Source organism: Asterias amurensis, chromosome 9 (genome assembly GCF_032118995.1).
Source record: "Asterias amurensis chromosome 9, ASM3211899v1".
Taxonomy (NCBI): domain Eukaryota; kingdom Metazoa; phylum Echinodermata; class Asteroidea; order Forcipulatida; family Asteriidae; genus Asterias; species Asterias amurensis.
Window position 1 is genome coordinate 17528098 of NC_092656.1, and position 14563 is coordinate 17542660.

The 14563-nt window shown below is 39.1% G+C and overlaps 1 protein-coding gene across 1 annotated transcript; it reads right to left on the reverse strand.

Annotated features, from left to right (window-relative positions):
* Positions 1 to 5113: 5113 nt before the first annotated feature.
* Positions 5114 to 14230, reverse strand: LOC139941608 (uncharacterized). Its single transcript, XM_071938187.1, has 3 exons — positions 13709 to 14230; positions 9231 to 9577; positions 5114 to 7702 (listed from the first exon to the last, which is right to left on the reverse strand). Exons 1-3 carry the CDS (start codon positions 14067 to 14069, stop codon positions 7079 to 7081), a joined length of 1332 nt encoding a protein of 443 aa, XP_071794288.1. The 5' UTR covers positions 14070 to 14230; the 3' UTR covers positions 5114 to 7078.
* Between the last annotated feature and the right edge of the window lie 333 nt (positions 14231 to 14563).

Consider the following 14563-nt stretch of genomic DNA (forward strand, 5'->3'; position numbering starts at 1 on the left):
CAGCTTAAAGCTTTGCTTGTTTTCGAATTATTTTCTCAGCCAATAAATTATGTCAGCTATTTTGAACTCATTTAACGCTACTCCTCTTTTGAGTTTTGTAGCCGTGTGCCTCCCAGGTATGTCTGTGGCGCTTAGCGCTCATTAGGCCTTCAAAAGCCAACCATTGTTACCTCGTTTGTATCTTATCATTCAGGCAAACTGTCACTAATGGCTTACGCCCTTCAGACGGGAGTGACTGACCGGCTTAGGCGCTCAATTCAGATGCCGTACAAACGTCACGCTGCTCCCGGGCCAGTCAGTCGTGATAATCCCCTCTACCACTAAAATCGGCCTGTGTTTGTTTGTATACATGTACGTGTATCAAAGCTTTCTATATCATCAGTCCCATTATCCTTTATCAAACACAGATAAATCGTCTGGGATGGGGCCGTTTGAGTGACGCTGACGTGATGTGACACAGTGGTTTAGTATTGGTTAAGAGACTCTCGTCATAGACACAGGGAAATAAACTATGAGGATCAGGTTTAACATAAAGCTACTGGGTCTGATGGTTTTAGGTTAAAGATTCATGGTAACATTAGAGAGTTGGTTTATTAAAATGTAACACCAAATCTTACTTTGTAAGTTGATATTATTTGGGATACTTTACTTTAAAAACACCGTGTTTGTATTCATCTGTTACCTGGTCCCAATTTCATAGAGCATAACCCTAACCCTAACCCTAAACCTAACCCTTACCCTAACCCTAACCCTAACCCTAACCCTAACCCTAAGCACAACAATTTGCTAAGCATGAAATTTCTTCCCCGATAAAAAAACAGTATTACCAGCCAAATTTCCATTTAGTGTTGCATAGTGCTTGTTACTGGTATTTAGCTTTTGTTCGCTTATCCTGAAAATCACATCGAAATTTGGTTGGTAAACCTGTTTTTATCGAGGAAGAAATTTCATGCTAAACAAATTTTTGTGCTTAGCAGCTCTATGAAATTGGGCCATGTTCTCTTCGCTGCACAAACTTGGTTTGTAAAATTGACAACATAGTTTTCGTCACATAATGGAGGAATCCAAAAGAATAAATATGTACAGCGGGTATAGTAAAATAATGGCATTTTTTGCCAATACGATGACATTGGTTATTTGAACATCCTTGGTGCTAATTGTGATTCTCTCTTGAGTTTTTATATGTAAAAACATACACCGTGCAGTGTTATTGTGGAGTTATAGACTACACCGCTTATTCAATAATAGCAGCACCAATACATCAACTCCAAATTAATACTACTTAAATTAATATGCTGTTATACAGAAATGACAGAAAAGAAGTAATTGCGCGAATACAGATATAGTAACAGAATCGTGACATAATCATATGAATACGAAAGCCCAGGGGAACTACTCAAAAAAACTAACAGTTTACATCTGTAGTATGTTACAAAAAGTAAAGCTTTGTTTGCTTGTTTTACAAGCTTAATATAACTGAAAGGGAAAAGCAATGAACAATTGTAATGAACGTTCCCGATAACTTATTGAAACAATACGTAGGTAATGTTGATTCCCTGACAAAACATAAATATTAAACATATTAACTATTGTCTGACACAACAATGGGTAACGCAATGCCCATGAACAACAAGTAACATTAAACAAAAAACACTATACAGTGGATACATTAGAATAAGTTGTAAAACCCCCATATATATGTATTTTTTGTGAGTGTATTTTGTGATACCACTACAACAACAACACTGCGATCACCAACAACAAGAGCGAGCATCAACAAACAAGCACCCCCACTGCATAACCTTCATGAAGATGACGGCCACCCAACAACTAAAGAGGGCGCTGTTCTGATTCGCGTTCAGAAAAGCTTCACGTCTGAAACAAAATTGTAAGACTAATTTCTGGTGCAACCCGACAGGGAAGAGACCTTGAGAGTTTCTAGACACAAAAAGTCCCGTAAAAGTATGAATTTTGTTTGCATTTAAAAAATTCAAACCTCAACAAATGAGTCTTCCCATTACGTTGGAACATAGTTTGGTTTAGCTCTTGCTACACAAACCACGTTTTTTGCTTTATCCCCAACACAAGAAATTTTATGTGATACTCGGAGAAAAATTGTGTTGATAACATTTAAAAGTAATCGTTTCCTTGAACCATGATGGCTCAAAAAAGACCCAGTAGATGGTTGGTTACGGAGTTTTGGCATATTATCTTGCGATGTGCCAGCCACATACTAGTTAATGAGCTGCCAAACAGAAAATCTCCTCTTGGTATTCTCATCAAAATGTAATAGTGTCTGCATGCAAGAATGAATGAATTATGTCCGAATTATTAATGTATTTAACATCGCTTCTTTTATTTGAACTGCCATTTCTTCATATAAATGATTACTATCACAATGTTATCACATCTAATAAGTTGTTACTGATAGAGGCACATCATACCAGCAACAGATTAATGTTTGGTGTGTGTTTCGCTGCAGTAATTTTAATGAATGCTAACATTGCAGTATGTAGAGAGATAGTGAGGGTTACCGCACACAATTTATAGGTCATGTTTCCCGAGCAACGCTTAAAAGACATAACCGACGGGTAACTATGTCTAGAGAGGTATACTTCAACGGGCAAACGTGTCTGGAGAGCTAGACTCTAACGGACAAACGTGTCTAGAGAGGTAGAAAAACGGGCAAACGTGTCTGGGGAGGTAGACTCTCACGGGCAAACGTGTCTGGAGAGGTAGACTCTAACGGGCAAACGTGTCTGGAGAGGTAGACTCTAACGGGCAAACGTTTGTGGGGAGGTAGACTCTAACGGGCAAACGTTTGTTGGGAGGTAGACTCTAACGGGCAAACGTGTCTAGAGAGGTAGACTCTAAACGGGCAAACGTGTCTGGAGAGGTAGACTCTAACGAACAAACGTGTCTGGAGAGGTAGACTCTAACGGGCAAACGTGTCTGGAGAGGTAGACTCTAACGGGCAAATGTGTCTGGAGAGGTAGACTTTAACGGGCAAACGTGTCTAGAGACGTAGACTCTAAACGGGCAAACGTGTCTGGAGAGGTAGACTCTTACGGGCAAACATGTCTTGAGGGACAGGCTTTGAAGAGTAACTGTATTTGGAGAGCTAGATCCTAACAGTGTGACCGTTTTACTGGGGAGGTGGACTCTAAAGGGTAGGCCTAATCGTGTATGGAGAGGCAGAATCAATTAAGGTCTGGAGAGGTAGAGTCTAAAGGATAACCCTGTCAAGAGTGGTAGGCTCCAAAGGGTTACCGTGTCTGGAGAGGTATGATCTAATGGGTAACCGTGTCTGGAGAGGTAGACTCAAAATTGTAACCATGTCCGGAAAACAGACTCTTAATGGTAACCGTGCCTGGAGAGGTAGACTCTAGAAGGGAACCGGTGTCAGGAGAGGTAGACTCTAGGGGGTAACCGTGCCAGAAAAGGTATACTCTTAAGGGTAACCGTGTCTCGAGAGGTAGACTTTAAAGTGTAAGAGTGCAGAGGTCTATAAGTGTGACCGTGTCTGAAGAGGTAGACTCTAACAGGCAATCGTTTCTGGACAGGTGGTTCTATGGCGTTACCGCGTCTGGAGAGGTAGACTCTAAAGGGTAACCGTGTCTTGAGAGGTGGGCCCCACTAACGGGCAACCATGTCTTGAGAGGTATACTCTAGATGGTAACGGTGTCTGGAGAGAGAGACTCTATAAGGTAACCGTGTCTGGAGAGGTAGACTCTAAAGCCTACCCATGCTATTAGAGAGGTAGATCTAAAAAGTAACCGGTGTCAGGAGATGTAGGCTTTGGAAGGTAACCGTGTCTGGAGAGAGAGACACCCTAAATGGTAACCGTGTTAGAAGAGGTACTAGACTATTAAGAGTAACCGTCTCTGAAGGGGTAGACTCTAACGGGTAATAGTGTCTGGATAGATAAACTCTAATGGGCAACCGTGTCTAGAGAGTAGAGGTAGTCTCTATAAGGAGCCGTGTCTGGAGAGAGAGAGACTTTAAAGGGTAACCGTGTCAGGAACGCTAGACTCTTCAGGGTAACCGTATCTGGAGAATGTAGACGTTAAAAGGTATCCGTGTTTGGAGAGAGAGATACTCCTCAGGGTAACCGTGTCTAGAGAGGTGAACTCTAAATGGTAATTTGTGTCTATGGAGAGGTAGACTCTCAGGGGCAACCGTGTCTGGAGAGGTAGGTTCTAATTGGTAACCGTGTACGGAGAGGTACACATTAAATTGTAACCGTGTCTGGAGAGCCTTACTATTTTCCTTGTCCGAAGAAGTTTGTTCCAACATGGGGGTATAAAATACCCTTAAGTAAGGGGGTGGCTGGAGAGTTGATTTATCCCCAAATTAACTCAAATTTGTCTTAAGAGTTTTTAATACAACTTAAGCTCTATTTTCTTCTGCACGGTAAAAAAAATGCTTTGCTTTCTTTGATAGTATTCTTGCTGTGCTATTGTTTCTTGATATTTTGCCCAAAATAATGTAGGCTAGTTGCACCCCCCCCCCCCCCCCGATGGGTCGTACGTCTATGGACTCAGAAGGATATTCAGACGATGTAATTGTAGGGGGTTACTGGTATCAGCACACTCGCTGGACTTTAGTCATGAAAAGCAATACTATTGGAAATATTGATGATCCATTTAAAAAATATTTTATCAGGCACCATTGGCTAACTTGGGGTTTGGCTTGCCTCCCTACTAGCGCTGGTGCACCATCCTGCAATTTCTAGCAAAATGGGTGCGTTCGTTTAGCTTCCCTGGGTCGACCCCGGTGTGTGGCGGGTTTTTTTCCAGGACGAACGTGGGTAATTATCTGCACACGTTCGTCCTGGAAAAAAAAACTGCCACGCACCGGGGTCGACCCAGGGAAGCTAAACGAACGCACCCAATATACTCGCTGATTTCCAACTCAATATCAAGCTTCATTCTTTGTGTGAACAAAGCGCAATACGTTTGTTTTGGTCAACATTATCCCTTCTCAAGCAGTCTAAAAAGACTTTAAAAATTTTATTATAAAATGAACTGAAACATACATACTAGAATGCTGAGCAATAAAGTTACACGTATTTATTATAATTATATTACAATGTTATTATAAATTACTTACAATTTTTCAAAAGTTGTTGACTGGGCTTATGTTTGGAAATTAGAAATCACTTCATGTTTCAATGGTTTAAACCTAGGCTGAAAGTTTATATTCTAGGCTTTTATATTGCTGTGGTCCATTTTAGAGAACTTGCAAAAATGAAAACTACTGACTGAAACATAGAGGAGTAAAACAAAAATCTACCGAACAACGCTTCGATTTGGGTTGTGATATTAGGACACATTATGTCTTATAGACACTGGACAGTATTGGTAATTGTCAAAGACAAGTCTTCTCACTTTGTGTATCTCACCATGTGCACACAATAACAAACTTGTGAACATTTGAGCTCAACTGGTCGGCGAAGTTCTCCAGAAAATAATGAAAGAAAAAAAAAAACTTCTTAAAGATAGTGGACACTATTGGTAATTGTCAAAGACCAGTCTTCTCACTTGGTGTATCTCAACATATGCATGAAATACAAACCTGTGAAAATTTGAGCTCAATCGGCCATCGAAGTTACGAGATAATAATGAAAGAAAAAACACCCTTGTCACACGAAGTTGTGTGCGTTTAGATGGTCGATTTCGAGACCTCAAGTTCTAAACTTGGGGTCTCGAAATCAAATTCATGGAAAATTACATTTTTCTCGAAAACTATGGCACTTCAGAGGGAGCCGTTTCTCACAATGTTTTATACTATCAACCTCTCCCCATTACTTGTTACCAAGTGAGGTTTCACGCTGATAATTATTTTGAGTAATTACCAATAGTGTCCACTGCCTTTAAACGAAGTTGTGTGCGTTAAGATGGTTGATTTCGAGACCTCAAGATCTAATTCCGAGTTCTCGAAATCAAATTCGTGGCAAATCGTCTTTCTCGAAAACTACGTCACTATAGAATGAGCCGTTTCTTACAATTATACTATATAAATAGCTCTCCATTGCTCGTTACAAAGAAAGTTTTTATGCTATAATTGATTTGAGTATTTAATCACCAATAGTGGCTTCATATTTTGGTTTAATATGTACTTTCAACTAAGTTCATTTGATATCAAAATCCATATTTGATTTCAATTGAATTAAAGATAAGATCATTTTGACAAAACAAAAACAAATAGTTGCCAACACTGTGTTTTGAGTACATATTAGCAATTCTTATCAATTGAAAATGAATTATTTATACAAATTATCGTCCATAATGGGATAATATTTATATTCGTTCAGCTGCTTCTATACATTGTGATTCATATATAAAAGTGATTTGTTTAACAGTGGTCTGTTCTTAAACAGTAATTTCAAGTTAAACTTAAAATTTGTTAAAGATCCTGAAATTGGAAGCTGCAAATGCACGAAAGCCCTTTTTAGTGCCAGGCGAAAAACAAAATTGGACACGGGATGTAAACATAGGTCTGCTTACGAATAGTTTGTGGCGCCCACCTTATAGTTATGTGGCGGCCACAAGATATGTGGCGATCTCCGGACAGTCACGTGGCTGTCACCAGATCAGATACTTATGTGACGGTCGCCAGATAGTTATGTGACGGTCGCCAGATAGTTATGTGACGGCCACCAGATATGTGGCAGTCGCCAGATAGTTATGTGGCGGCCACCATATAGTTATGTGCCGGTCGCTGGATAGTTATGTGGCGGCCACCAGATTGTTACGTGGCGGTCATATATAGGATATGTGCCGGTCTCAAGATAACATCCAGATAAAAATATAGTCACTATACCCACATGAAAACAATTGTTCATCTGTCTCTCTGAAATATACGTATTTAATATTCACAACTTAGCTAAACATGGTATCAATGTCTATTTAATCGTAATATTGCACTGACAAAAGTTTTTTTAATTCAAGGAAGAAAAAAGGACCGTCTAACGGCCTTATCTTCATAATGTCTTGTAAAACTTTGCCTTAACATAGTATTTTTTGCGTGGCTCATTCGCAGTGAAGGCACTTAGTTGACATCTGGAAAAATTTGATCAATGTTTAATTATTTGATTGTTTGGTGGTGTTGTGGACAGCTGGCCATGATTTTTGGCCTTGTTTCTTAACGTGTCGATACTCTGTTTCTTTAATGAATGATTGTCCAGCGGCAGCCAACCAGCACAGTTGGGTTTCTTCACGGGTGGGGAAAGCTCCTTCGTTTCGCTCCTTAGAGGTGGTGCTGGAATGCGAAGGTTGGGTAGCACTGTCAGATGCTGTTGCTGATGTTGTGTGGTGGAGTTGATGGGATACAAGGGACTACTGGCCGTGATGAGGGGCGGTCTGGGCAACCAATAACCAGTCCCTGCGGTCTGTCGAGGATGCAGATGGTTAGGGGGATGTCCGGGGAGAGACTGGCCGAAGAAATGACCACCGACTACGGGTCCGAGACCGTGATGGAGTGGTACATGGGATAGAAGTCCGGAGTTAACTCTACCGACGTGGCCGCTGTGAAGTGCCCAAGCGGACAGTCTCTCGGCAGCCCGTGGAAGGGTTGGGTCCACGCTGAAAGGACCCATGAAATCAACGGGATGGTGTTGGCCAAAGAAGCCTATCGGACTGTCTCGGCCTAGAACTTTTTCCTTCTTGCGCCATTTTGCTCTCCGGTTCTGAAACCACACCTATTATAATAAACAAAGGATACGAAGGTATTAATGAGTTGCTTCATGTTTATTTTGTACAAAGAAATCAATTTCAAACAGTCACAACAACACAAATCAAAGGAATATCAGACATCATAAAAATAAAAATTATTTGTAGTCTTCAACGATGATTTAACTTGTAAAACCACAGACCTGATGTTTAATTCATGAATTTTACGCTGTTAAAAATCTGAATACAGAAACTTCACAATGATTTAGTTTTCACAATGACTGGAATAATGTTGTCGTCGTATTACCGAATCATAATTATTTGATTTGTGGAAATCGTTATTATATACGTTAAACCAACGTTTATGAAAGAGAGTGGTTGTTGCCAGCTTGGCGTTTATATCCCTGTGTGGGAGTTTGCTGAGTTCCCTTGATGGGAAGATCGTACAAACAAACAAAGAAACAAACACAGAAAAAACACAGAAACAAACACCTCAACAAACAAAGAAAAAAGAAGAAGAAAAACAATTAAACAAACAAACAATAACAACATAAAGGAATTTATTTTGGCAGCTTGATGTAAATGTTTAAATATACTCGGTTTCCCAAGATGCATTGCAGTATATTTCTAAGATGACATTTGTGCGCGGGTGGATTTCACAAAGGTAGTCCTAACTTAGGACTAATCCTATAGGCAATGCTAAGAGATAAGACTGGTCCTAATTTAGGACCAGTAATTCATCCTAACTTAGGACCAGTCCTATCTCTTAGCATTGCCTAGAACTAGTCCTAAGTTAGGACTACCTTTGTGAAACCCACCCCTGGGCTAGTTGGTGTGGGTGTGGTGACTGAAACTGTTTATGTATTTGTAGATACGGTAAAAGTACAAGGTTGGCGAGACGTAGAGCGATCGGTGTTCACTAAATGTGACACACGTACACAGACTTATCCACAGACTATAGTCACTTATCCACGCATCGTAATTAGTTGGTAATTGGTTATATTGCTTAAACTTGCAGGTTGGTTTTTTACACGACACAATTAGCGAGGCCTGTCGAACAAGTGTCTCGAGTAATTGGAAATATTGAAGTAGAAGCTTTTAATTCCCGTTAACGGTGGTGTTTTTTCAAATTACAAACCCAATTTGTTTTCCAATTATTGTTTTTTATTGCTCGATCCCTAATACCATATTACGCAGTAAAATTGCAGCGTAATAAAAGTGATTAAATATTCATTTCAGTAATGTTTAAGGATCGAGCGTAAAAGCGCAAATGGTGATTATAGGATAAGTATTTTCAATTATTGCACACGCTGCAGTAATTATATATTAATAATTGTTTTTATTACCAACTACCGGCGTGCACATCAGGCAACGCCTGACTGACATCACATCACCTTATACGGTATTTGTCTTATGAATATACTCTTTATTAGAATATCTGTCAAAACTAATTGTTATTATTATAAAAAGCCTTCGAGAGAAAGACTCTGTCAGGATCGAAACGTCAGGCCTCTGTTATATATGTATAAACAAATTCCCTATAATAGGAAAGCTTACCTGAACACGAGCTTCGCTTAGTTCAAGTCTCATTGCCAAGTCCTCTCGTGTGAACACGTCCGGGTATTGGGTCTTCTCAAACGCCCTCTCGAGTTGATGCAACTGAAAAGTAGTGAAAGTGGTCCGGCTACGACGGATCTTACGTCCCGTCTTACTTGGGCCGTCTAGCAGGCAACCATCGTCGTCCTCTTCTTCGCCGGTTGTTGGGGACCTCTGATCGGTAGGGTAGTCTGCGTTGGTACACGATGATGTTGAAGGCTCGGTCTCAGACAGATCATCAGAATCTTGAGTCTCGTCTTCGAACTTTTCGGGGATGTTTTGTCGTTTTAACTTCATATCGATTGAGCCTGTAGGGACAAATAACACACAATAATGCTGCATTATTATATAATTTGATATACTAAAATAGTTGTTGTTATAGATTCAATATGACGGGATCACCGTTCAGGATTTTTGCTCTTCTGTGACATTCTACTTTATTTTGAAATCACTCTTTACTGGATAGGGTTGCTATAAATAAATACGTTATTAGGTAATCTTTTTTTACATGGTAAATCGAACGAAACCCAGTAAAATAGCTGCTTTTCTGTTACAAACATTCCGCTCAAGTTGCTGCTTAAAACCCTTGAGGTTGGTAGCCCACTGTAGCTAACCGCTTCCTCCTAAAAGAACACACCTAAACAAATCATTACAACGCAAAAAATCAGGAACAAATTATTGTCTGAGAAACTTTAACCTGTTCATGTAATTATTTAACCATGTGCGTTGTTTACTAAATAATACAAAAGCAAAAAAATAAAATAAAAAAATAAATAAAAAACAACAGACAAACCTTAATGAGTAATATTATTATGTGCCAATGGATGATTGATGTTTGTTTGATGCGGACAATAGTTTTGTACAATTCTTATTCTAATTCTAATATCTGCAGACCCCAGATGAAAAAAAATAACAAAACAATATTTTGATTCGTGCAAATAACGCACACTGGTTTTGTGTCTGTTAGTAAAAAAGAGCGAATTATATCGCGAATAGATTTTATTTTGAGAATTATTTTGGGCACCGAACGTGCAGTCACGGCAAGGGTTTCGCGAAATAAGTTGTGGGCTGACATATTTGTGCCCTCTAAATCTTCGGCAAAGGAATGCGTGATTATAGAATTGTCAATAGAATCGTTGGCGTTGTCCCTCCCATTTAAAAGTGGTCCTCTTACCATTATTATTTTGTGGTCTAAATCCACACATTGTCATCTCTAATAGGTTAATGGATAGAAAGGCTCCAAGACGGGCGGGACATTGCACTCAGCCTATTATGTTTAATTGGTGTCTGTTGTGTACTATTATCGACTTGATGATAAGACGCATTCATGTTTGTTCTTTGTCGTCTACAACCTAGACCACTGTCAATCACCAATACTGACAGGGACTCTGTGTATGGTTGAACACCTTCAAATTAACTATAGGGTAACAAGGAGACACCCCAACAAGAGGTATGGGACGGGAAACCTGTCAAGATGTCTTATTACTCCATTAGGGCCAATACCAAAGATAAAACAAAACTTGTCCGGTGTTCGGCTGATCACTATGGTTGACAACGTTTGAAAAGGTTATTCATGTTTTGTTGAGTGTACAACGACTTTTTCTTAGTCTGTTGGTCTTTCTTGTGGGCCATGGTGGAAAGAAGTGGTTTAGGGAAACCATTTCAATCGGTATATACCATCACCAACATGGTTGAAACAAGCAGAACACATTAAGATGCGGTTGTAAATATTGTACCCATTTTGTAGTTTTGTAGAAATTGTTGTTATAGTCAACGTGATGAATTAAAAACATATTTTGTTCCTCGTTCGTTTCCTTCTTTACGCAAAGACAATTTATATGAAAATGTGATGATCATAAATTAGACTAAACACTTTGAGTAGTTCTTAATTGCAGCTGTTACAGTCGTTTCCCGCCAACGACAAGCTGAAAAGTTGGCTTCAGTACCTGCTTAAAAAAATGTTTATTATCCATGGTTTAATTATTATCACATTTTGATATGTGTCTGGATATAGCTGTCAATCGGCAACCTGTGCAAATTTGTCCGTTTAAAATTAACGTCCACTCACTCAGTCTGGTCCTGAACAACTTTGGGAAGGCTATTAGGTTCAATGAAAGTGTTTTAAAATATAAAAAAGGTATGTATACCCGCATAAAATTTACACTCTTTGTACAATGTAGATTTTGTATCAATTGCCCGCTTTTTGAAAGTAAACGTGCGTTCAAACCGAAAGAAAAACAACTTTTATTTGCTTTTGTTTATCTTTGGACGGAGGAAGACGTCGTTAATAAATCAAACTAATCACTTTAGCTTGTCGAACAAGTCCAATAAAATACAGTATTGGTAACCGACCAAGGGTCACTATCTTTACTAACGAGACAAACAAAATTATCCTGAAGATGTGCGGGCAGGAAAAGTCAACGCGAGATAATGATAAGGGGTGGAACGTGTGGGAGCAATTCATGGCAATTATTGAACTGTTTATTTTTAATAATATTATTATTAATGTACGATTTTGAGGTATAAATGATAAGATGTGGCACACAATGAGCAATTAAGTAGACGGTATTAATTTTGATGTGAAGTGATAATAAATATAAGATTTGAAACCAGTTAACTAACTGTCCAAGTTATTTTACATTATGTTTATGGTAATGTGATGTATAGCCTACAGAACATTCAATAAACTAGACGAGCAAGTTTTTTTTACGGGGGGGGGGGGCGTTGGGACCAAAGGCTTCTTCAGACAATACCAAACTGTGTATTATAGTGTTCACTGTTCTCTGCCACATTATCGCGCACTTCTCAATCTGCCATGCTTTGCCCAGGTTGCTCGAATCCAAACTTAAAGACACTGGACACTATTGGTAAATGTCAAAGACCAGTCTTCTCACTTGGTGTAGCCCAATATATGCATAAAACAACAAACATGTGTACATGTTTAACTCAACTGGTCGTCGTACTGCGAGATAATAATAGAACTTGTGTACTTTCAGATGCTTGATTTCGAGACCTCAAAATCTAATTGGGAGGTCCCGAAATCAAAATTCGTGGAAAATTACTTCTTTCTCGAGAACTAAGTCACTTCAGAGGGAGCCGTTTCTCACAATGTTTATATATCAACCTCTCCCCATTACCCGTTACCAAGTAAGGTTTTATGCTAATAATTATTTTGAGTAATTACCATTAGTGTCCACCGCCAAAAAAACGTTTTTGTTTTTACCGACACGGATAGCCACCTGAATTTTCAAAGACGGATTATTCGAATGCATTTATTGAAAACGATAGGATTTGATTAAAACTTTCGATATCATAATATTGGATACAGATGCTGCCTTTGTGGCTGAGTGACAAGTTTTTTTTTTTTGAACAGGGTATGCACATGATTCACAAGATTAAATTGAATTGTTTCAGGCTTGGTTGACAAATAAACATCAGGCTGTTAACATCCATCAACTGATTTGTATAATAACTTGGCTTAAATATTAATAATGAAGGACATTTACAATTGATAAAGTGCCGTCAGAAAACAATCAAAACTTGTGTGAATAATAAAACCTGCTCTTAGCGTCCAAAGAAATGATCAATGCGCAAACACAAAAAGTATTCTAAGGTCAGGATTTACATGTTTAGATTCGCCAAAGTGCATTTTCTTAACCCTAACAGCCAGCCATTGCAAATTTGAAAATTTATGTAAGTGATTTTTACTGTTTTGAAGAACGCTTAAAACAATTTATTACTTTTTGTTTGGCATTGTGTGAGCACAAGTGCTAAGTGTATTTGGAAACACACAGTACACAAACAGATAAAAAGAAGTGCAATGTTTTTAACCAGTATTGCAAAACCGAACTGTAGTTATAAGTCAGATGATAATAAGGTATGTATAAAACTAATTTATAGAAAGGTTTGCGGTAACACCGTGTAATGACTATCTCGAATGAGTTGGGGTGGTTCTGAAAAGAAACCAACAGTTCTTTTCAGAACCACCCCAACTCATAGAGATTGTCATTACATGGTGTCACCGCAAACATTTCCATATCGTATTTCCACCATGCAAAGTTTCAAATCTATTAATTAATTTATTGAATCTCGTTAGTTTGACGTATAATAAATTATTTAATGTCATGAAGTTTTTGAGTAAAAAATCGTTGAGTAATAATTACCAGGAACAAATGCATTGAGCACTGCGTGTGACTTATCGTTCTCTGGAGATAATTTGACAGCTTGTTTTATTTGGTAACAAAAATGAAAACCTAATTTATTTTTCGTCTGATTTAATTTTGTATAATAATTATATTGAATTATGTGTGTTTGTTTGATACACGGTAACCATCGATCTATGGCATGCAATGGTAAAGTTCTTGCTCTTATAATTTATCGTATATATCGGAAATTTTATCTTCACAATTTTCCTGCCGTATACCCTGAAATAGCCTTACCTTTAGATCGTGAACGTTGTTCGTGTGAGGAGTAAATTGACGCCCGGTCCATACTCTCTTCCTCCCGGGGACATCGAGCGAACTCCATCCAGCTGCGCCCGCCGGTAAATACGGCTGCTGTCTCGGCATTGCCATCCCGTGGCGAACCGGAAGGACTGGGAGTTGTCGTAGTGTCTGTTCCCAGTATGAAATCTATGGAATAATTTGTAGGTGAGTGGCGTTGGCTTGTAACAGATTTGGCTGGCTCAACACCGGTTGAAATGCGCCTTTGGCGGTGAAGGTAAAGAGCTGGTGATGGTACAGTGGCATCCATTGTTGTAAATACTAGGGCTGAGCTTTTTAAGATGTTTAGTGTGTCCATATGATTGTTGCAGTTAGGTTGAGTTTGAGTAGTACCGAGTTATGCTGCCCTCTGCGCCACTAATCGGAAATAAAATGCAACAGTGAATCGAAGGGTTGCAACGCTTTCCTCTGTGTTTCAGTTACCTTCCTACTACTACGTACATCTATTGGGTGTCAACCCAAATTATTTAGGAAAATGCCAAAATGTGTACAGCATCTCGTCTTAAATTCGTTTAGTACGACCGCCAGCTTCACCACTGGGCATACAAGGACTTGTCAATCACACCACGTGAGAGCATATTAGGGAGTGACACAAACGTTGTTGGCAACCTGTGATGATCACGCCTTGTAGCTAAACCATAACCGGAGCCGGCGTACTTTAGTTAGTTTACTGAGTGACTGAAACCTGCTGGTAGTCTCCACCTTACCTGCAACTTGTGACAAACCATTCTTTCAAAGTCTGTGGTTTCCAATTGCCATTTGTTCTGCACTGACTCATTTTAATTAAAAAGC

What these genes read in the sequence shown, in the direction of transcription:
- LOC139941608 (XM_071938187.1), bottom strand. Translation starts at nt 14,069, where the DNA reads ATGGACACACTAAACATCTTAAAAAGCTCAGCCCTAGTATTTACAACA. An exon ending in ACAACGTTCACGATCTAAAG is followed by an intron (nt 9,578 to 13,708) that starts GTAAGGCTATTT and finishes TTGTCCCTACAG; the next exon opens with GCTCAATCGATATGAAGTTA. An exon ending in TAAGCGAAGCTCGTGTTCAG is followed by an intron (nt 7,703 to 9,230) that starts GTAAGCTTTCCT and finishes TTATTATAATAG; the next exon opens with GTGTGGTTTCAGAACCGGAG.